The sequence below is a fragment of the Antennarius striatus genome, chromosome 12 (assembly GCF_040054535.1).
Source record: "Antennarius striatus isolate MH-2024 chromosome 12, ASM4005453v1, whole genome shotgun sequence".
NCBI classification, from domain to species: Eukaryota; Metazoa; Chordata; class Actinopteri; order Lophiiformes; family Antennariidae; genus Antennarius; species Antennarius striatus.
The window spans coordinates 5,755,626-5,778,714 of record NC_090787.1 but is presented as its reverse complement, the minus strand read 5'-3'; the positions used below and the strand labels follow the sequence as shown (position 1 = coordinate 5,778,714).

Below are 23,089 nucleotides of genomic sequence, written 5' to 3'. Positions count from 1 at the left end.
CTAAGTACTTAAAATCCTCCACCTTCTTGATCTCTTCTCCCTGTAACCTCACTCTTCCACTTGGGTCCCTCTCATTCACACACATGTACTCTGTCTTACTGCGGCTAACCTTCATTCCTCTCCTTTCCAGGACAAACCTCCACCTCTCTAGCTTCTCCTCCACCTGTTCCCTGCTCTCACTACAGATCACAATGTCATCTGTAAACATCATAGTCCATGGAGATTCCTGTCTAACCTCGTCTGTCATCCTGTCCATCACCATAGCGAACAAGAAGGGGCTCAGAGCTGATCCCTGATGCAGTCCCACCTCCACCTTGAACTCCTCTGTCACACCTACAGCACACCTCACCACTGTCTTACAGTCCTCATACATGTCCTGCACCGCTCTAACATACTTCTCTGCCACTCCAGACTTCCTCATACAATAGCTTTCTCCAGATCTACAAAAACACAATGCAGCTCGGTCCGGCCTTCTCTGTACTTCTCTATCAACATCCTCAAAGCAAATACTGCATCTGCAGTACTCTTTTTTGGCATGAAACCATACTGCTGCTCACAAATGTTCACTTCTGTCCTTAGTCTAGCTTCCACTACTCTTTCCCATAACTTCATTGTATGGCTTATCAGCTTTATTCCTCTGTAGTTGCCACAACTCTGCACATTTCCCTTGGTCTTAAAAATGGGCACCAGCACACTTCTCCATTCCCCAGGCATCTTCTCACTACCTAAGATCTTGTTAGAAACTCTACTGCCACCTCTCCTAGAAACTTCAAAACCTCTAGAGGTATATCAGCAGGATCGACTGCCTTTCCACTCTTCATCCTCTTCAATGATCCTGACTAATCTTTGCTACTTCCTGGTCCACAACAGTCACCTCTTCTAGTCTTTGTTCTCTTTCATTTTCCACATTCATCAACTCTTCAAAGTACTCTTTCCATCTTCCCATCGCACTACTGACACCTGTCAATAGACTTCCATCCCTATCCTTAATCACCCTAACCTGCTGCACATCCTTCCCATCTCTGTCTCTCTGTCTTGCCAACCTGTATAGATCAGTCTCTCCCTCCTTACTGTCCAACCTAGCATACAAGTCATCATAAGCCTCTTGTTTGGCCTTTGCTACCTCTACTTTCACCTTACGCTGCATCTCCCTGTACTCCTGTCTACTCTCCTCAGTCCTCTCAGTGTCTCACTTCTTCTTAGCTAACCTCTTTCTCTGTATACACTCATGTACCTCCTCATTCCACCACCAAGTCTCCTTATCTACTTTCCTTCCAGATGACACACCAGGTACTCTCCTACCTGTCTCCCTGATCACATTAGTTGTAGTTGTCCAGTCATCTGGCAGCAATTCCTGACCACCCAGAGCCTGTCTTAACTCCTTCCTTAAAGTCATGCAACACTCTTCCCTTTTCAGCTTCCACCATTTCGTCCTCTGCTCTGCCTTTGTCCTCTTCATCTGACTCACCACCAGAGTCATCCTACACACCACCATCCTATGCTGTTTGGCTACACTCTCACCTACCACTACATTACAGTCACTGATGTCCTTCAGATTACACCGTCTACACAAAATCACTATAGCCATTTCCATCCTTTTTGCAAAGTCAACTACCATCTGTCCTTCTGCGTTCCTCTCCTGGATACCAAGCCTGCCCATCACATCCTCATCACCTCTGTTTCCTGCACCAACATGTCCATTGAAGTCTGCACCAATGACAACTCTCTCACTTCTAGGTATGCTCTGCATCACTTCATCAAAGTCCGACCAGAATTTCTCCTTCTCCTCCAGCTCACATCCTACCTGTGGAGCATACCCACTAACAACATTGAACTTCATGCCTCCTTTTCTAGCTTCAGACTCATCACTCTATCTGACACAAACTCCTCTTTTAAGATAATTCCTGCTCCATTTCTCTTCCTATCTACACCATAATAGAACAACTTGAACCCTGCTCCTAAACTTCTAGCCTTGCTACCTTTCCACAAGATTCATAATTTTAATAAATTAATCTCTTCCTTCCTGTCGTCTTCTCAGGTCACCTGACTCCAGTGACCCTTCAGTGGTCCTGGTGTGTGTTGCAGTACTGCCCCCCCTGTGGAGGGCGGTCCTGGTCCAGTGGAGCTCTTCCTGGAGGGGCGGGGCCTCAGGTGGGGGTCGGGCCTCAGGTCAGGGCAGGGCCTCAGGTCGGGGTGGGGCCTCATGTTGAGGCGGGGCTTCAGGTCAGGCCTCGGTGGCCCCTCAGCAGAATCTGTTGGTCTGCAGCTGTTCTGTTGACACCTGAGCCCCCCTGCTGAGACCACTTCCCCCCAAGTGCCCCCCCCCCACAGACACAGAAATGGAAGCACAGCACCTCCTCCTGCCCCGCTCCCAGGTTCGCATCTCAAAGTTTATGTTTTTGTTTTCATCATAAACAGTTTTGTTTGTCAATAAATGACGTCCTACATTTCCCATGATGCACCTGGCTATCATTATAACTGGGAACAGAAGCATCACATTGTCATTGGTGGAGGAGAAGCAGCAGCTCTTCTTCTTCTTCTTCTCCAGGCGTCACACGTTCTTCACCTCCAGCCAAACCCTTGTGTTCTGGTCAGTTCTGACCCTCTGGGATCAGTGCCCCTCCTTCTCTGCTTTCCTCCCCCCTCATGCCTCTGACTCCCCCCTCCTCCAGAAATAGCCTCTGGGGGGAGGGGACAGGAGGGCAGAGAGGCAGCGGCCACATTTACCCCAGGGCAAATGTTTGGTCCTGTAGGACCTGATTTTGCATGTGGGGCAGAAACGGTTCTACTGACCCCCCAGGACTCAACTGGACTCCCCTCCCCCTCTCTGGTCACACAGGCCAGAGAGACACACAGAGGCACACACACACACATATTGGTTACACAGTCACGTGACATCTACCAGGTCACCGTTAGCCTCAGAAGCTAACCCAGATGGGAGCAGCTAATAAGGTCTTTTGAATTGAATGAATGTTCATTTCCAGCTGTGACCCGAAACCGGATCAGATCGGTTCTGAGTTTAGGTAGCTAGTGTTTAAAACACTTTACTGATCTTAGTATTGAGTGTGACCAATAATATGATAATTGACATTGTTTTACACGGACTACTGTTGCGTTCAGGACACACGGTCAGGTCGGAAATTACCACCTCCAGCCAGGAGGGGGAGTCGGCTGGCGTTCATAGTGGAGCAGAAGCTAAAGCTAATGTTAATTAATTAGATTGATTACTAACCTGTCAAACCGAGATGGACGGACGAGATTTCCCCAGACAGCAGCGCCGCTGAACACCTTGAGGAACCCTCCGCTGGTCAGCGAATGCGTCTCAATGACAGCTGCTATTTAGCTCATGTTGCTACCTTTAGCCTCAGTAGCATGTTTACTGTTTACCTGTTGATGTTTACATATTTACAGTAGACTAGCTGTCCACTGGTTTAATGTTGGTCTGGACTCTGAGTCCCTATAGCCACCTGCTATGCTATGCTATGCTATTACTTCTGCAATTACTTTAGTTTCTCTTATTTTAGTGACAGACCCTGAACGCAGCAGATAGCGGGGTTAGCATGCTATGTTAGCTCTGCTGGATCAGTCACTCACTGCATGATGATGATGATGGTAATGATGATGATGATGATGATGGTTATGATGGTTATGGTGGTGATGGTGATGACAATGGTGATGGTGACGGTGGTGATGATGATGATGGTGATGATGGTGATGGTGATGATGATGGTTATGGTGGTGATGGTGATGATGATGATGATGGTGATGATGATGATGGTGATGGTGATGACAATGGTGATGGTGATGATGGTGATGATGATGATGGTGATGATGGTGATGATGGTGATGATGATGATGATGGTGGTGATGGTGATGATGGTAATGATGATGATGATGATGATGATGGTGAAGATGGTGATGATGATGATGGTGAAGATGGTGATGATGGTGATGGTGATGACAATGGTGATGGTGATGATGGTGATGATGATGGTGATGATGGTGATGATGATGATGGTGAAGATGGTGATGATGGTGATGGTGATGACAATGGTGATGATGGTGATGGTGATGACGATGGCGATGGTGGTGATGATGGTGATGATGATGATGGTGAAGATGGTGATGATGGTGATGACAATGGTGATGGTGATGATGGTGATGGTGATGACGATGGTGATGGTGGTGATGGTGATGATGGTGATGGTGATGATGGTGAAGATGGTGATGATGGTGATGACAATGGTGATGGTGAAGTTGGTGATGGTGATGACGATGGTGATGGTGGTGATGATGGTGATGGTGTCTTGAAGGAGACCTCTGAGCAGGAGTATGGTCGGAGTGAGGCTCCTCCTCCTGGTGGAGTGATGCATGATGGGTAATGCCTGTTGGTTAGCCACAGTGGCTACATGCTAGCTCTGACTCAGGAGCATTGGGGTGTAAACACAGATATTTCCTGTGTGGTAGGGGGACCAGCTGGGGGGGCCCCCCGCTCTCTAACTCTTCCCCTCTTTAGAGTCTTTGTGTTTTTGTCTTGGTGGTGAATTGATCTCAGTGTTGGGGGGCGATCAATGGTGATCAGCTGATCTCTGATCGATCCGGGTCGGACCTGGCCCCCCCGATGGGGGCCGGTGGCAGGTCAGTCTGCATACATGGCTGCTGTGTCCCGTCATGCCCCCTGTGGGGGGGTCTGGCCAATGGGGACGTGTCTGTGCGGGCGGTGGGCCGGCCCCCCCGGTATAAAGTCCTGCGGCACGGTGGGGGCCCCCCTGAGCAGTTGGAGCGTTCTGGCCTCGCCTCAGGTGGAGGGTTCGAGGGGGGAAGCAGAACTACACGGATCACGGTGTAGTTTTGTTTTAGTCCAGGGGGACTCATCGGAGGCTCGGCCGTTCTGGTCTTGGATTGTTTTTGGATTGGGGGGGCCACTGCTTGTCTGCTGGGCTCGTCCCGTCTGACTGGGGCACCCTTGGAAACAAGTGAGTACCGCGAACCTGTGCCGGTTCTGTGGGCCTGGGGAGTTTTCTGGGGGGGCTATTGCTGGTGCTGGTGCTTGTTGGATGTGTTGGGGTGCTGCTGCTGGTGGGGGGTTGTCGGGGGCCGGAGTCCAGACAGGAATAGCGCTGATCACACTCGGCGTTCCGGCGCCGCCGATGGCTTTTTAAGGGAATGAGCAGCAGAGCTATCAGCTCACCCAGAATGCAGCACATGCTGGCTGTCAATCACCCCCCCGGGGGGGCGGGGGTATTTTTGGCTCCTGCCATATCTGTTGAGCAGCTTCTGCTCGCTCTGGAAATATCAGCTGAGTCGATCCGGCATGTTCCAGCAGCTGAGTCGATCCAGCGTGTTCCAGCAGCAGCGATTCCCAGTATTGATTAGTGATCTAGACCTGATCGATACCGTAGGGATCTGAGGAGAACACAGCTGTGCTAATGCTAACACTAACGTGAATGTGTTTTATGTCAGCTGTATTTATCCCTGCATTTAGAAGCCAATCATCAATATTGATCCCTGTGTTAAGAAGCCAATCATCGGTATTGATCCCTTTCTTGTCCTCCTGCTGGTCGTTCTTCTTCTCTTGCTCTCAGGATGTTCCTGCTGCTTCTTATGGGTCATGTGACCCAAACGGGCCGACGGCGCCGCCTGCGTCATCAGCTTTTATCTGATTCTGTCATTGATTAGTTTCTGATCAAGAGATATACTGCTGGTCGTGTTTTAACATCCTTCATTCTGTTTTCATGACTATTGATTATTAATGATAGAATATTACTCCTGATATTACATCACAGATCTATTCCAGGACATGTTGGTATTGATCCTGGTGGATCAATCTGTCGACTGATTGGACGTCATTGAATTTTGTTCAGGTTCTTGAAGCTTCAGGGTTCATTTCAGGTCCTTCAGACTCGCTTCAGCAACAGACATATTTAACGGTTTGTTTGATTTAGACCTCAGGAAATCAGAAGAAAGAAGTATTTTCAAAGCTACTGGGTATTTTAGATTATTTTAGAGTATTTTAGAGTATTTTTAGGGTATTTTTTTAGGGTATTTTTAGACGGCAAACAACATTTCGGAGTAAAGGATTCGAGCTCCAGTCATTTGAACAACAGCTGAGAGAGAAGTTCATGGAGTACAGGAGTACAGTAGTAGTATACTACAGTACTACTGCTATAGTAGCACAGTAGCAGTACTACTGTAGTACTACTGCTATAGTACTGTAGTATATTACTGCTGCTGTACCACTGCTGTACTACTGCTGTAATACTACAGTACTACTACTTTACTATTGCTGTAATACTACAGTACTACTACTGGACGCAGCTGCTTCTGTCATGTCAGCCAAAGGAACTGAACTCTGAGTGATTGTGATCGGTATCAGGTGAAGATCAATAAATGACTCATCATTTCATTACGTAAATATCAGAGTATAAACAATTTTAATCAAACGATCATTCAGCTTTGAAAAAAATCTACTTTCATAAATTGATCTGACAATCAGAAATCTTTTACTACATTATTTTTCTAATATTATTATTTATTATTTATTTATTATTATTTAGTTTTATTTTAATTATAATTTAAATACAGTTTAATGTGAATCAGATCAATAAAGACTGATAAATCCAATGACAGAATGTTGAAGCTGGATATTTGGTCACCTGACAGGAACAGGAAGTTGATCAGACTTTCGCCGACGAGCTTCGGGCAGTTCAGTTTCGGGGGCTTCTGGAAAGTTTTTGATTTTTGATTTCATCCTCAAAAACAAGTCAAATATTGATGCCAAAAAACAAATAAATATATTATTTTGAACAAACAAGAATTTATTCCATGAGAAAAATAAAATGAGTGAAACAAAAGTTTAATCTTAAGACTCGTCGTTTTGCTGTCAGAATTCAAAACCGCTTCACAGGAATTACAATAAAACGTTTCACAACAACAAATAAATCCATATTTATGTGAAACTTTCAGTTCATCACAGCATCACCAAACAAAAAACAAATATTTAAATATTTAAATATGGAAAATAGTTTTTTTCTTTTTAAATGAAACGTCGTCTTTACAGGATAAAATACAGAAACGACCAAACGTCATGTGAAACCAACTCATCATCACGTGTTGATCAACATACACGTTAGCATTAGCTTTCACTTTGGCTGTGGTCTCAGATTCTGGATGCTGAAGCTAAATGTGGCTCCTGGGCTAAAGTGTGTGTGTGTCAGGGGGGAGGGGTCACAGCCTCCAATCATTGATCAGTTATTACTACTTATTGATCATCAGTGAATCCTGTTTTGTTTATTTTCTTGTCCTTTTTCTTCATCTGTCAGGTCTTTTTTGTCTTTTTTAATTTTCATGTTGTCAGGCTTTCTTTATTATTTTGATCACCTTTCAGTATTTTAGCTATTGATTATTTAATGTTATTGGTGATTGAATGAATTATCATATTCGACATTATACAAAGTTTGCGGAGTTTATTTTAGATGTTTAGATGTTTATTTTTAGTATTTCCTGGCTTCATTCTTCTGATGACTTTAACACGCGGCGTTCCTCAGCTGCCGCCGTCCGTCAGCGTCCTCTGCCCTCCAACAAGCCCCGCCCCCTGACATTTATAGCTCCTGTCTGATTCGTGAAACTCAAACCTGCTGGTGAAGCTGCAGGAGACACTCAGCACATTTTGCCAGGCTGCTTTTAAACCTCAACAGATTCAGTTCCCTTTAAAAACCTCTTCTGCTGACAGATGATGTCATCAGTGATGTCATGTGATCAGCAGTAAGACTACCTCCACCCCTCCAGAGTGTAATGATAATAGTCATGGTAATAATAACTATAGATTAACTCACATGTTCATCAAACACACCATCGGGCTAAGCTAAACCTTAAAGCTTGCGGTGTCTTCAGGTGCTGTCAGAGTAATCAGAAAAACGAGTGTTTTCAGGTCAAAGGCCCTTAAATGAACGTCAGACGTTCTTTGTCTGACAGTTAAAGGTGTTTGTGAACGCACCAGCTGTTTGTTGAGTAGTCACGGGTTCAACTGGTTGTACTGGTTCTGAGGGTGGTAGTGGACCAGCAGCCAGTCTGGTCTCCAGGCATCGAGTCCAGTCCAAACTGGTCCAGACATGTTACTCACAGCCTCATCACTCTGATTGATCTATGACATCATCGCACACATGTTTTTGTGGTGCTGGGCGGGTCTGGTGTCTCTTGGTGGAGGAGCCATGTTGCCTGATGGGGCAGTAGAGGGTCAGGCCTATCAGTGAAACCTGTTCCTGTCCCCCCAGGGTGCCGACCACCATGTCAACACAAGCGCCAACGTTCACACAGCCGCTGCAGAGCGTCGTGGCACTAGAGGGTAGTGCCGCCTCGTTCCAGGCTCAGATCAGCGGTAAGAAACGTCACTGCCAAACCGAAAAAAAGACCACTGGTCTGAGCAGACCAGTCTGACCAGACAATCCACCCAACCGACGATCAACCATACAGACAGTCAACCAGACAGACAATCAACCAGACCGACAATCAACCAGACCAACAATAAACCAGACAGACAATCAACCCAACCGACAATCAACCATACAGACAGTCAACCAGACAGTCAAGCAACCACATCTACAATCAACTGGACAATCAATTGAATAGAGAGACAATCAACCAGACAATGTACCAAACGGACAACCAAAAAATCAAACAGATAGTCTATCGTACAATTAACCAGACAAACAATCAACCAGACAGGTGATTAGCCGGACAGACATTCAGACAGTCAAGACATCTCTGTTTTTCTACATAAGTTGGAGGTTTTTTGAACTGACCAGTTCTTTCCTCTTGATCTTTTCTTGATCTGGCTCTTGATCTGGTTCCTCTCTCCTCTCTCAGGCTCTCCGGTTCCTGAGGTGAGCTGGTTCCGTGATGGCCAGGTTCTTTCTGCCGCTACTCTACCCGGCGTTCAGATCTCGTTCAGCGATGGCCGCGCTGTTCTGATGATCCCTTCTGTGACCGCCGCTCACAACGGACGGTTTTCCGTGAGAGCAACCAATGGAACTGGACAAGCCACAAGTACCGCAGAGCTCCTCGTCACAGGTGAGCAGGTCCATTGGAAAGGTACTGAACCAGGTCCTGGAGACTAGGAAGATGGGAGGCTAGAGAAAAACCATAGAATGTTTTCTTTAAAAAAGAACCTGATGGACGTTTACATGAAAATGAAAAGGGGCCTATGATGTATCCTTGGGGGACACCGTAGGAGGATTGGGGTTTGGTGTTAGGGGTAGGGGTTAGAGTTAAGTTTGAGACCAGATAGTCTTACCGCAAACAGTCTGACTCAGCACAGCAGAACCACAGAACCTGTCTGGTACCTGAACCTACTTGTCCATCCCTTTTCCCCCAGCGGAGACGGCGCCCCCCAGCTTCACTCAGAGACTGCAGAGCTCCACAGTGAGGCAGGGCAGCCAGGTGCGGCTGGACGTACGGGTCACAGGTATCCCCACACCTGTGGTCAAGTTCTACCGAGAGGGGGCCGAGATCCAGAGTTCAGCCGACTTCAGGATCCTCCAGGAAGCAGACCTGCACAGTCTGCTGATCGCTGAGGCCTTCCCAGAGGATTCTGGGACATATTCCGTGACTGCCACCAACAGCAGTGGTCGAGCCACCTCCACGGCGGAGCTGCTGGTTCAGGGTGAGAACCTGAAGGACGGAAGCCAGATAGTCTAGAGCTTGACAGGATGTGTTTACCTTAGCTTAGCATTACCGGAACGGGGAACCAAGCTAGCTAACTATAATAGCACTAGCAAACAGTGTTGACCGTTGAACGGTGTTGATAGACTAATCTGGATTAAAAACGTCTAAACATATTCATGTGTCTGATGTTGAGGCACTGGCCCCGCCCGCCTCGGGTCACCTGTGCCTCACCTGAGTCTCTGTGTTCAGGTGAAGAAGCTGTTCCTGCAAAGAAAACCAAGACGGTGATTTCAACCGCTGAGGTTTCCCAGATGCGTCAGACCCGAGTGGAGAAGGTAAGGCCCCGCCCCTCATGCCCCGCCCCTTAAACGTGTCCACGCACCCCCTGATTCCTACGCCCCCCCCCCCCCCCCCCGCCCAGAGGATGGAGGCCAGCTTCCAGGCCACCGCCATGATGGAGATGCAAGTGGAGGGGGCGGAGTTTGCTCTGGCTCACAAGACTCCGCCCAGAGTCCCCCCGAAGCCCACATCCAAGTCCCCCACCCAGCCCTCACTGGTTGCCAAGGTGACCGGAGGACGCCAACAGTCGCCCTCACCAGTCAGACACGTGAAGGCGCCAACACCCACCCCCGCCAGGTGGGTAGAGTCTTCTTTTTTATGACAGCTTCCTGTCTCCACGGGTCCGTCATGTGACCTCTCACTTACCGTCTGTCCTTCCCCCAGACCGTCCAAGTCCCCCATCGGCGCCCACAGGCAGGTGGTCGCCGGCGGCGACGTGCTGCCGCCATGGAAACAGGGCGACTACGTTGCGGAGGCCAGTTACACCAGCATGACCAGCACCGTCACCCAGTTGGGCCAGGAGCAGCGCTGGGAGGTGGCCGGAGTCAGAGAGGTGAGGACAGGCCTCCAGGGTGGGAGACGCACCACCATCTAGTGGTCAGTGGTGGTACAGAGGAGGGGCAAGGAAAACAACAAGGGGCGTGTCTTTATCTTAGGGGTACTTTATGTTCACAAGACCAGAGGAAACCACCTGTTCATTGGATGACCTGTTGATGTGTCCCAAAGCATCATGGGAACTGTAGTAGAGACAGAGTGAGATAATCTGATTCTTACCTCCAGTCTGTTGGGTTCAGATGCTCTCCGAGACAAAAGCTGTTCTAAATGACCGACGCTGAAGATGATGACCCACAATCCTTTGCTGCTTCGGTTCAGCTGAGCTGGCGTGTTTTTGTTTCTTTGACTTCTGATTCCTTGACTTCTGTTCTCCAATCCGTTTCCTGTGGGTGTGACCATTAGCCTCAAGTGGTCCAAATGGACTCAGAGTCATGTGGGTCTGAGGATGAGGAGGGTTTTACCCACAATGCCGAGGGATGGGCCGACACGACGAGCCACGAGGTGATAACTTGTGACTGTGACACGTCACCCGATGCTGAGCGGGATTCAAACATGTGTCAGAGTTCAGACGGTCCAGACTCAATGGAGGACAACATCACGAATCAAACGCACCCGTTTCCGTTCGGAGGGAGCATCCAATCAGATTCAAGCGACAAGCCGGTTGGATGTCATGACTGTGATGTCATGCTGGATGAAGGTTGGCGTCCCCACCCCCAGCAGGTAGCGCCGTCACGCGTGGAAACACCTCATCATCTGGTTTGGAGCACTTTGATCACCGCGGTTGGGGTTTCGCTGTCACTGTTGTCGCTTCTAGCACTTCCTGTTTGTGTTGCGTTGACTCAGCAGATTTCAATGTGTTTAAACAGTCCACAGGAGGGCGGGGCAGCGCCGTCCAATCATGTTCTTCCTGCATTGGTTGGCTGCCCCGTCACGGATGTTAAGTTCTGCTGGTTGTGTCTCCAGGCTGAGGGGGGGAAAAGAGCTGGTGCGGTGGCCACGGTGGTGGCCGCCGTGGACCTGGCTCGGGTCCGTCAGCCGGTGCACGCGGAGGGCGCTCGAACCGAAGAGGAGGAGGCAGAGCCTGTAGGGTCGGTGTCTGCCTCCGCCGCCACGGTGGCTGTGGACGGGCAGCCTGGACCCCGCCGGACAACGACCAGAGCGTCGGATGAAATGCTAACCGCTGCTCAGGTTAGCTAGGCCCCCCCCCCCAGCAAAGACACAGGTTATTCAGGGACTGATCAGCCAATCAGGACTTTCAAACATTCATGTAAAGAAGAAAACAAATCTAGAATATTCTATTCAACAAATTTTAGTCATCTTTAATCCCAGATTACCATACATCATTTAGTCATCTTCATCCTGTTTGGCTCTGATTTTAACGCTCCTCCTGTGTTGGTCACTCCAGATACACACAGTGACAGGAAGCTCCACCCACGTGTCCCCAGGACACGCCCCCTCTCCAGTTCCACATTTCACAGTTTCTAAAGTTTCTGTCCCAAAACACGAGTCTAACTCCGAGGTAAGAGAGGCAGCATCAGGCGAGCAGTAGACCCCCCTGCCCCTGAACACAAACCAATCACAACACTCCTCTCAGACACGCCCCTTAGTTGCTAACCTGTCAGTTGTTGTTTTTCTACCAGCAGATGTTAAAAGTAAAATTAATAAAATGTGAAACTTTTGAAATGTTTCAACCATGTGGTTCTTCTCCTAGCCTGTGGCTAGCTAGCCTGTTAGCTCATGCTAACAGGCTAGCTGATGCAAAGTGCGTCGACGCGAACAGACAAACAAATTCTAATGGACACAGAAATAAAGGGATGGTTTGTTTTTGTGTTAGACTATCTGGTTACATTGGATTAGTGCTGACAAGCATTAGCAATTAGCTCAACCACTGGGATAGGTTCCCGTAGGGGGGGTGAGAGGAGGTCATTGGGTCGCTGCTGCTCGCCTGAAATGCAAATTTGCTGTGAAGTGTTTCAATGATAAAGATAACAGAAACGTCCTTTAACACCGTTTTCCTCTCTCAAACCGACGTATTAATGGTATTATTTCACATCTCCTTAACGATGATAGTCTTAATAGACTAACAATAGAGCCCCTACCCCTCCCTCCATGCTGTGGCGTGACACCCTTCCCCCTGAATAGACGATGCTAACGATGGTTGGGGTGTTCCTCCTCTTTGGCTCGGTCAGGTTTCCATCGCCGGCTCGGCGATCGCCACCCTTCAGAAAGAGTTCTCGTCCTCCGCCACCGCCAGAAAGATCATCAAACCCGTCAAGTCCCCCAGTCCATGTGGGCGGGGCCCAGGGGCCAGAGACACACCGGAACCCGTCCCCCCACCCTTCAAAGACTTGGCTGAGAGATATCAGAGCCACCTGGGTACCGAGTCGCAGACCCGGTTGGTTCTCTCGGGGGGCGAGGACAGAGTTTATGAGGACTGGGGAGTCCAGGTTTGTAACCAAGCGTCGTGGGCTGGATCTGAGCAGGACAAGAAAACCTGATGAGAGTAACACTTCTTCACAGAGTCTAAAGAGTTAACATTCTTCTGTTTGATTCTAACTTTGAGCTAAAAGAGTCTCTAAAGCTTCAGAGAGTCTTCAAGCGCCGTTGGGTTGATTGGGGTGACTGGTCCTCAACCGTTACCATTCTATTGGTCCGGTTTTCTTGACTTCTGCGAAATTCCAGGACTTCATCCCTCTCTTACCAAACATTAACGTGTCCACTGTTGCTATTGACAACCTCATGCTCATCTCTTCCCTCCATCCAGCTTCCTCATCATCATCTCTGTGCTGCATCACCTTAGATAAACCTGCAGGTCAAAGTCTTGTCCGGTTTTTGTTGTGTTCATGTCACCATCTGTAAGTAACTCACCTTCATCCATGCGACAGGTGGTGGAGGCTGCTGCCGTACCTTCGATAGGTGGAGTGGTCCCGCCCACACTGGTGTCTGTAAGTCCTACCATCCTGAACACCTCCACATACCCTCAACCTCGCTGAGAAACCCCCAATGAATCGTCCTGTCTTGTGTCTGAAGGGCTTGAAGAACACCAACGTGACGGAGGGCGAGTCGGTGACCCTGGAGTGTCAGATCAGTGGTGACCCCGCCCCCATCATCATGTGGTTCAGGGAAGACTACAAGATCGAGAGCTCCATCGATTTCCAGATCAGCTACCAAGACGGACTCGCCCGGTTGGTGATCAGGGAGGCATTTGCTGAGGACAGCGGACGCTTCACTTGCACCGCCACCAGTGAGGCAGGAACCATCAGTACCTCCTGCTACCTGCTGGTCCAGGGTTAGTACCAACAGTCTGCTGTGGGACCTCAGTTGTACTCAGATCAGACTTCATCTCTCGTCTTTCTCTTCCAGTGTCTGAAGACATTGAGAGCAGAGAGGAGGTTGTTGCTGAAGCTGCTGAGAAGCTGTGAGTTAATCTCTTTAGCATTTTAGAGGTCAAGTCATTGTGAAGCCGGTCGATGGATTTAAAAAGAAAAAACTGTTCAGCTCAGAGATGTTTTTGTCTCCAGAGTAACTGAAGAAGCTGCAGAGGAGGACCGGGTGAGCGTTTCCGAGGTGGACGTCGCTCCCATCGCTCCGTTCTTCATCAAGAAGCCCACCGTCCAGAAGTTGGTGGAAGGAGGAAGCGTTGTGTTCGAATGTCAGGTGGGAGGAAGCCCCAAACCTCATGTCATCTGGAAGAAGAATGGACTACCGCTCACAACCGGATACAGGTGAGTTCAGAGATCCACCTGAGATATAAGACTGTCCTTTTCCAAATATGTTAGGCTGAACTTTTGGGGGGGATCTGCTGAAGAACGTATTTGTATGTCAAAAATCAGGAACAAATGTTCCAGGGCACCAAGTGATGCCTTCAAATGTCTTCTTTTGTTCAACCAGGTGCCCAGAAACTGAGTCTTACCTCAGTCATATGACAAACACCTCCATCTAACGAGGAAGTTTATTTTTGCTTAAAACGACAGAAATGAATAAATGTTCATCAAACAGACGTCCTGTTGAGAGACTGATGGTTACTCTGAAGTTCTCCTGGGGTGTCTGGGGCTCTCTGGGGGTGCTGGATGTCATCTAACGTGGTTCCCACCCTCTGTCCTTCAGGTACAAGGTGGCCTACAAGAAGGACGTTGGAGAATGCAAGCTGGAGATCTCCATGACCTTCGCTGATGATGCTGGGGAGTACTCTGTGTTTGCCAAGAACCAGCTGGGGGAGATCTCAGCCTCCGCTGCGCTGCTGGAGGAAGGTGAGTCTCCTTCCCCTCAGGGTGACCTATGATGGACCTATGGTGTTTCTACCTCAGCTCTCACCTGACATGTGGTTTCTTTGAAACAGAGGAGTATGAAGCCTACATGAAGAAACAAGAAGCCACCTTTAAGACTGAGGTGACCGCCGTTGTGGAGGAACCCAAGGTGGCAGACGTTCCCCCCATTGTTGTCACAACGATGGAGCAGAGGACCACTACCATTATCTCTGGACAGGTAGGCTCGCGTCAGTCCCCCACCCCCTTTAAATTTGCCATGAATCTTTGGGTTCCAGCAGACGTTCACTGCCTGTCGTCTTCATCTCCTCTGCAGGAGTTCCATCTTTCTGCCATTGAGCTCAGGCTCATCCATGAAATTGAAGTTCGCATCATGAAGATTACCTACAAAGACCTGGTGACAGAGGACGGGGAGTCCATGGTAACCAGTGCCCCCACTGAGCCCGTGCAATCCAGGTTTGACACTCCTGTCAAGAACTACCGGATCCTGGAAGGATCGGGCGTCACGTTCCACTGCAAGATGAGTGGAGTGCCCCTCCCCAAGGTACGGAACCATCACGGCCACCTGCCCCCCCTCCAGGACTGGTTCCATTTGTTATGGTTTTACCCTGACAGGTGTCAGTCGTCCCGTGACGTGTTTTGTCCCCCATCAGATTGCCTGGTTCAAAGACGGCCAGCGGATCGTGGCTGGGGACCATTACCAGATGGAGGTCCTTCAGGACGGACGTGCCAGCCTGCGTCTGCCTGCGGTCCAACCGGAGGACGAGGGGGTATACACAGCCTTCGCTGCCAACATGAAGGGGAACGCCGTCTGCTCCGGGAAGCTGTACGTCGAGCCGTCCGGCGCCGGGACGCCCCAGAGATACCCAACCCAAGCAGCGATGCAGAGGATCAGGTGGAGTCTCGTTCCAGGCCTGGGGGGGTTGCTTCTCAGGTGCAGGTGGTGATGGTTGATGACACTGCTTCTCCCTCAGGTCCACGTCTCCTCGCTCTCTGAGCCGCTCTCCTGCGCGTTCCTCTAGTCGGTCACCTGGACGCTCTCCGGCACGCCGGCTGGACGAGACGGATGAAGCTCAGCTGGAGAGACTCTACAAACCCGTGTTCGTCATGAAGCCCTCCTCCTGTAAATGCTCCGAGGGGCAGACCGCCAGGTTCGACCTGAAGGTGGTGGGCAGGCCGATGCCTGACACATACTGGTTCCACAACGGTGGGTAGATATTGTAATAAACGGGTTCTTGACTCCAAGACACGCCTCGGAATGTCCTAAGTCTGTCACTCCTTCAGGACAACAAGTTGTCAGCGACTACACCCACAAGATCGTGGTGAAGGAGGACGGCACCCAGTCCCTGATCATTGTCCCCGCCCTGCCTCAGGACTCTGGAGAGTGGACCGTCATCGCCCAGAACCGAGCCGGACGCTCGTCCATCTCCATTACTCTCTCTGTTGATGGTAAATCTGCAGCTCTGCTCGGCTTCGCCAGAGAGGATGTTCAGGAATGTCTAACGACTTCTTGATCCGTTCCTTCTGTTCCAGCAAAAGAGACGTTGGTGCGTCCCCAATTCATTGAGAAGCTGAAGAACATCAGCGTCAAGGAGGGAACTCTGGTGGAGCTGGCTGTCAAAGCCATTGGAAATCCTCTGCCGGATATCGTCTGGCTAAAGAACAGTGACATCATCACGCCACACAAGCACCCCAACGTCAGGTAGGTTTGATAATAGCTGGATTGTTAGTGTTTGTGCAGAAAGTCGATCTCTGGAGAGTAAAGTGAAGATCAGAAGCTTCAGTACCAGAAACCAGCAGTGGATAAATGTTTGATTTATGAGTTCAATCTTAGAACGGATTAAACTTGTATCTCAGGGTTCTCCTTTATTTAATTAACTGATTAATCAGCAGTTGTAGTTTGGAGATATTCTAATTCATTGATTCCTGTTCCAGGGTTGAAGGTACGAGAGGCGAGGCAGTGTTCCAGATCCCTTCGGCTGCTGGGTCGGACAGCGCCTGGTACACGGCCACTGCCATCAACAAGGCAGGCCGAGACACCACCCGCTGCAGGGTGAACGTGGAGGTGGACTACGCTGAGCCTGAGCCCCAGAGGAAGCTCATTATCCCCAAAGGAACCTACAAAGCCAAGGAGATCGCCCCCCCAGAGGTGGAGCCCCTCCACCTGCGATACGGACAGGACCAGTGGGAGGAGGGCGACCTCTACGACAAAGAGAAGCAGCAAAAGCCACAGTTTAAGAAGAAGCTGACCTCAGTGCGCATGAAGCGCTTCGGCCCGGCCCACTTTGAGTGCAGGCTCACCCCCATTGGTGACCCCACGATGGTAGTGGAGTGGCTGCACGATGGCAAACCCCTGGAAGCCGCCAACCGGCTGCGTATGGTTAACGAGTTTGGCTACTGCAGTCTGGACTATGAGGTCGCCTACGCCAGAGACAGCGGCGTCATCACATGCAGAGCCACCAACAAGTACGGCATCGACCAGACCTCCGCCACCCTGGTCGTCAAGGACGAGAAAGGCCTCGTTGAGGAAACGCAGCTTCCCGAAGGCAGAAAGGCTCACCGAATTGACGAGATGGAGCGACTGGCTCATGAGGGCGGACCCTATGGTGTCACCGCCGAAGAGGAAACCGAGAAGACCAAACCAGAGATTGTTCTTCTCCCCGAGCCGGTCCGAGTCATGGAGGGCGACACGGCAAGGTTCCGCTGCCGGGTGACGGGGTTTCCTGCTCCCAAGGTGAACTGGTACCTCAACGGACAACTGATCCGCAAAAGCAAAAGATACAGACTTCGCTATGATGGTATTTACTACCTGGAGATCACGGAGATCAAGTCCTATGATTCAGGAGAGGTGAAGGTGGTGGCTGATAACAATCTGGGCTCGGCTGAGCACACGGTGAAGCTGGAGATTCAGCAGAAAGAAGACTTCAGGACTCACCTGCGTCGTGCTCCAGAGGCGAAGGCAGCAGAGACCGCCCTAGAACCGGGAAAGATCCCGTTCGAGGTGGTGAAGGCTGAGGTTCCTGCAGAAGACTCCCAGATTAAAGAGGTGGTCAAGCTGAAGAAGGCCCAGAGGATCATCCACGAGAAAGCCACCGAGGAGTCCGAGGAGCTGAGGGGGAAGTTCAAGCGCCGGACGGAAGAAGGCTATTATGAGTCCATCACCGCAGTGGAGCTGAAGTCACGAAAGAGGGATGAATCCTACGAAGACCTGCTGAAGAAAACCAAGGAGGAGCTGCTTCATCACGCCAAGGAAAAGGAGGAGGCTGAGAAGAAGAAGGAGGAGGAGCGTCGCAAGCTCACCGCCAAACCCCTCAAACCAGAGCGGGTGAAGCTGTCGGCCAGCATGGAGGCCCCCAAGATCCTGGAGCGGATCACGAGCCAGACCGTCGCCCAGGGAGACGAAGTCAAGTTCCGGGTCAGAGTCACAGGCAGGCCGGATCCCGTCTGCCAGTGGTTCAAGAACGGCGTCCAGTTGGAGAAGTCGGATCGTATCTCCTGGTTCTGGCCTGAAGACCACGTGTGTGAGCTGGTGATTAGGAACGTGATGGCGGAGGATTCAGCCAGCGTCATGGTGAAAGCATCCAACACAGCTGGAGAGACTTCCAGCCACGCCTTCCTGTTGGTGCAAGGTAGGCCAACCTTCTGGGGTTTACTGGTAGGTCTACATTTGAACTGAGAAGTTTAAAACGATGTCTTCATTTCACAGCGAAGCAAATCGTCACGTTCACACAACAACTGGAGGACATCAACGCGAAGGAGAAGGACACCATGGCCACGTTTGAGTGTGAAACCAACGAGCCTTTCATCAAGGTCAAATGGTTGAAGAACAACGTAGAGATCTTCTCTGGAGACAAGTACAGGATGCACTCGGACAGGAAGGTCCACTTCCTGTCTGTGCTGATGATCGACATGAGAGACGAGGCAGAATTCACCTGCATGGTGGTGGACGACAATGTCAGGACCACTGCCAAGCTCAATGTCGAAGGTGGGGTGGGTCGCGAACACTCCCAAACCGCAGCTGACGCCTTCATGGGGTCTGGTCCAGGCTGATCTGGGTCTGTTCTGTTTCCAACAGGAGCCCCTCTGGAGATCCTGAAGCAGCTGGAGAGCACCGAGGTGCCCGAGTCGTATTCCGGGGAGTTTGAGTGCGTCGTGTCCCGTGAGGACGCCGAGGGGTCCTGGTTCTTCGGGGAGAAGCTTCTGACTCCCAGCGGTAAATTCGTCATATCCTCCCGGCGTGGACGACACAGCCTTTCTGTCAAAGACGTGAAGAAGGAGGATCAGGGGAAGTACACCTTCAAAGTAGGAGAGCTGAAGACCAGCGCCTCCCTGAAGATGAAACGTGAGTGTTTTGGGTTTGTCATGGAAGTCCATCCCCAAAAAAGTGTTCCAAAGAAAGACATTTGAGAACCTCTGGGGAGGTTAGTGTTCATGGTCCAGTGAGAAGACCCTCTAGTTCCTCAAGAGGTGAACCATGAGGATCATGTAGATATCTAGAAGCTTCTTTGGTTCGTTTGTTGCATTTACAGATGATGTTAGCATGTTAGCGTGATGTTAGTGTCTGACTGGTCTGGTTGTACCCGGGGCTGACCTGTTGCTCTTGATGTTCCAGTGCGTCCGGTGACCTTGATTCAGCCTCTGACCGACCTGACGGTCTGCGAGGGCGACATCGCCCAGCTGGAGGTGAAGTTCTCCCAGGAGAACGTTGAAGGAACCTGGATGAAGAACGGCCAGCCAGTGGCCGCCTCCAACAGAGTGCACATTGTTGTTGACAAACAGATCCACAAGCTTCTGATTGAAGACACCAACAAGGACGACCTGGCGATGTACTCCTTTGAGATTCCTGCTCAGGGGATCTCCACCTCTGCCAAGCTGGTTGTTCAGAGTAAGAAACAGTCGTTCAGCTTTTGAAGAACCGCCTGCTCCTAAATAAAAACCTACAAATCAAACTTCTCCTTGTTTTGCAGCAATCGGTATTTTGATCCCCTTGAAAGACACGAGTGCCGTTGAGGGAACCAAGACTGTGTTGGAGACGAAGATCTCAGCTCAGGACATCAGTTCGGTCAAATGGTTCCACAACGACAACCTGCTGGTGTCCAGCGAACGAATCCAGGTGGTAGCAAAGGGGGCAAAGCAGCGCCTGGTCTTTAACAGGACGTATGCCTCCGACGAGGGGTGCTACAAGCTGGTGGTGGGACGCGCCGACACCAGCTGCACGCTGTCCGTCCAGAGTAAGTCGTCCAGAGTACAGATTGGGTCAGGTGGGGGGTAGAGAATGGGTCAGGTGGGGGGTAAAGATGGGGTCAGGTGGTGGGTAAACGGTTTTTTCAGCAGTCAAACACGTGACGCCTCTCAACAGCCGTTCAGATCGTCAAACCGATGGCGGACAAGGAGTGCTCCGAGTCTGAGAATGTCACCTTCAAGGTGGAGGTTTCCCACCCAGGAATTGACGCCTTCTGGACCTTCAAGAGGCAGCCACTCAAAGCCGGCGCCAAGCACAAGATGGAGTCCAAAGACAAGCACCACAGCCTGACCGTCATGAACGCCATGAAGGACGAGGAGGGCGAGTACATGTTCGCCGCCGGCGAGAAGACATGCAGCGCCTCCCTGACCGTCAGCGGTAAGCTGGGCTGCGTTTTTAAACTTCTGTCCTAGTTGAACTCATTTTGCTGCTGAGTGGACTCAACTGGGGTTGGTTGTCTCCAGGCGGTGCCATCAAGAAGCCCCTCCGGGATCTGGTGGTGGCTGATTCCCAGACCGCCATTCTCCAGTGCGAGGTGGCCAACCCCGCCGCAGAGGGGAAGTGGCTGAAGGACGGCCAGCCCGTCGACTTCAACGAGAACACGGTCAGCGAGATGGACGGTGCCGTCAGACGCCTCGTCATCATCATCACCAAAGGCACAGACATCGGAGAGTACACCTATCAGGTGGCCACCTCCAAGACCTCCGCCACCCTGAAGGTTGAGGGTAGGTCCACCTTTCAAGAAGGAATGAGATGCAGAACAATCTGAACCTGGATTTCATGAGCTTGATTTTTTCCCGTTTAGCTGTGAAGGTCAGGAAAACCATGAAGAACTTGAACGTGGTCCAGACTCAGGATGCGGTCTTCAGTCTGGAGCTGACCCACGAGAACGTGAGAGGAGCGCAGTGGATCAAGAATGGCGTTGAGATCCAGCCTAGCGATAAATACCAGATCACCGTCGAAGGTGTGGTCCACACCCTAAGCATCAGGAACTGCAACACGCAGGACGAGTCTGTCTACTCCTTCAAATTAGGAAAGCTGTCCGCCAACGCCAGGCTGAACGTGGAAAGTAAGCTAAAGCCAACCTCACTTCCTGTAAACAAAAACCTGAAAGAGATTCCCTCCATGAACAGTTTCTAAAACGTGTTTCCTGCAGCGCTCAAGATCCTGAAGAAGCCGAAGGACGTGACATCGCTGCTGGGCGCCACCGCCATGTTCGAGGTGGGCATCTCAGAGGACAACATCCCCGTCAGGTGGATGTTCAACAACCAGGAGCTGAAGCCCAGCGAGAGCTACAGGCTCTTGTCCGAGAAGAAGAGCCACACCCTGATGGTCCAGAACGTGGATAACAGCAAGCAGGGGGAGTACACGGCGGTGGTGGGACACCTCCAGTGCAGCGCGCGCCTCACTGTGGAGTGTGAGTGTTAGCATAGCGTAGCACTGATGACATGACCCATAAACCAGCAGGAAGTAGAGACCTCCCATCATGCACTTAAAATAACTTTTAATATCTAAAAGCCTTAAGCTTGATATTTACTGATGTCCAGCAGGGGGCGACAGCACTGAGGTTGAATTCAACCCTTTAAAGCAGGGTTGTCAAACTAATTTCCACCATGGGCCACATCAGCATAACGACTGTACTTAAAGGGCCAGATGTAACTAATAAATGTAACTAAATGTAACTCAATATATTGTAACATAAATGTAACTACTCCTTAATGTTAAATAACACTGAATGTATTACTTATTCAAGTTACAAACATTGCAGTTACACAGAAAAAACATGTTTGTTTCTCTGTTATACATAAATCTTTCTAATCTGTCAGGTTATTAAACCCACAGAACTCCATCAATCAAGGATCAAACTATCAATGAATAAAGAAAAATAGCATCAAACACAAGTTAGGACATTAACTTTGTTCACAATGTTTTTGTCAGTTAAAATGGGCTGAATTACTGCATTGTGGGAAATGTAGTTTTTGGTCAAAGAAAACTTTAGACCTACTTATTTTTAGACACTCTGACCTTTTATTCTCTTGTGGGCCTCATAAAATGATGTGGCGGGCCACATTTGGCCCCCGGGCCTTGAGTTTGACACATATGCTTTGAAGCCAAACATATATTTGATTCAGGATTTTGTGACGTCATAAATCATAAATTGGACATTTTTTCTCTTGATCTATACAATCAGGTATTTTCCAAGTGCAAAAAATTCTTGATTTAGCAATATCTTTTAAATTAAAGCTCATATATGCACATTTTTTATTTTTCTAATGGAACAAAAGTTTCTGTTAGACATAATTTTCTAAAAATTTGATATTTCTGGCATTTGTCTGATGGACTGGTTCCCGGTTTCATTCTGCCGTGACTCGTCTCCTTCTGGTCCCTCAGCTCTGCGAGTCGTCCGACCCTTGAAGGACGTGACGGTTCCTGAGACCAAGGTGGCGTCGTTCGAGTGTGAGGTGTCTCACCTCAACGTGGCGTCCGCCTGGCTGAAGGACGGCGTGGAGATCGAGATGAGCGAGAAGTTCAACATCTCGGTCCAGGGGAAGCTCCACCAGCTGAAGGTGGTGAACTGCAGCGGGGACGACTCGGCCGAGTACGCCTTCGTCTGCGGCGCCGACCGAGTCTCCGCCCGGCTGACTGTTCAGCGTGAGTTCTTCTGGGTCACCACGGAGAAGATCTCACTGCTGGTGCCTGATTCTAATTCTCCTGTCGCTCTGCAGCCATCTTCATCACCACCATGCTGCAGGACGTGAATGCCCAGGAGAAGGACATGGTCACCTTTGAAGTGAACATCAACTACGAGGATGTTTCTTACAGGTGGCTGAAGAACGGGGTGGAGATCCGTTCCACCGACCGCTGCCAGGCCCGCTGCCGCCAGCTGACGCACACCCTGAGCATCAGGAACGCCCACTTTGGAGACAGCGCCGAGTACACCTTCATGGCCGGCTCTGCCGCCACCTCCGCCAAGCTCTACGTGGAAGGTGAGGATCCTCTGAGGTTACAGAGATACAAGAACCTT

The 23,089-nt window shown here is 50.1% G+C and overlaps 1 protein-coding gene across 1 annotated transcript in view; it reads left to right on the top strand.

Annotated features, from left to right (window-relative positions):
- The first annotated feature begins 4,811 nt into the window (after positions 1 to 4,811).
- The window catches only part of LOC137604636 (titin-like), a 152,815-nt gene continuing 134,537 nt past the window's right edge, over positions 4,812 to 23,089 (top strand). Inside the window, exons 1-31 of the mRNA XM_068328535.1 lie at positions 4,812 to 4,976; positions 8,274 to 8,377; positions 8,866 to 9,069; positions 9,374 to 9,661; positions 9,913 to 9,998; positions 10,085 to 10,299; positions 10,387 to 10,555; positions 11,521 to 11,745; positions 11,963 to 12,076; positions 12,747 to 13,004; positions 13,443 to 13,502; positions 13,588 to 13,846; positions 13,921 to 13,975; positions 14,079 to 14,282; positions 14,665 to 14,807; positions 14,897 to 15,366; positions 15,476 to 15,717; positions 15,797 to 16,029; positions 16,107 to 16,271; positions 16,356 to 16,524; positions 16,758 to 18,451; positions 18,529 to 18,807; positions 18,898 to 19,164; positions 19,435 to 19,707; positions 19,790 to 20,053; positions 20,182 to 20,442; positions 20,529 to 20,789; positions 20,870 to 21,133; positions 21,221 to 21,481; positions 22,456 to 22,716; positions 22,791 to 23,051. Of these exons, the coding sequence (XP_068184636.1) occupies positions 8,287 to 8,377; positions 8,866 to 9,069; positions 9,374 to 9,661; positions 9,913 to 9,998; positions 10,085 to 10,299; positions 10,387 to 10,555; positions 11,521 to 11,745; positions 11,963 to 12,076; positions 12,747 to 13,004; positions 13,443 to 13,502; positions 13,588 to 13,846; positions 13,921 to 13,975; positions 14,079 to 14,282; positions 14,665 to 14,807; positions 14,897 to 15,366; positions 15,476 to 15,717; positions 15,797 to 16,029; positions 16,107 to 16,271; positions 16,356 to 16,524; positions 16,758 to 18,451; positions 18,529 to 18,807; positions 18,898 to 19,164; positions 19,435 to 19,707; positions 19,790 to 20,053; positions 20,182 to 20,442; positions 20,529 to 20,789; positions 20,870 to 21,133; positions 21,221 to 21,481; positions 22,456 to 22,716; positions 22,791 to 23,051 (7,996 nt within the window). The 5' untranslated portion in view covers positions 4,812 to 4,976; positions 8,274 to 8,286. The remainder of the gene's footprint in view (positions 4,977 to 8,273; positions 8,378 to 8,865; positions 9,070 to 9,373; positions 9,662 to 9,912; positions 9,999 to 10,084; positions 10,300 to 10,386; positions 10,556 to 11,520; positions 11,746 to 11,962; positions 12,077 to 12,746; positions 13,005 to 13,442; positions 13,503 to 13,587; positions 13,847 to 13,920; positions 13,976 to 14,078; positions 14,283 to 14,664; positions 14,808 to 14,896; positions 15,367 to 15,475; positions 15,718 to 15,796; positions 16,030 to 16,106; positions 16,272 to 16,355; positions 16,525 to 16,757; positions 18,452 to 18,528; positions 18,808 to 18,897; positions 19,165 to 19,434; positions 19,708 to 19,789; positions 20,054 to 20,181; positions 20,443 to 20,528; positions 20,790 to 20,869; positions 21,134 to 21,220; positions 21,482 to 22,455; positions 22,717 to 22,790; positions 23,052 to 23,089) is intronic.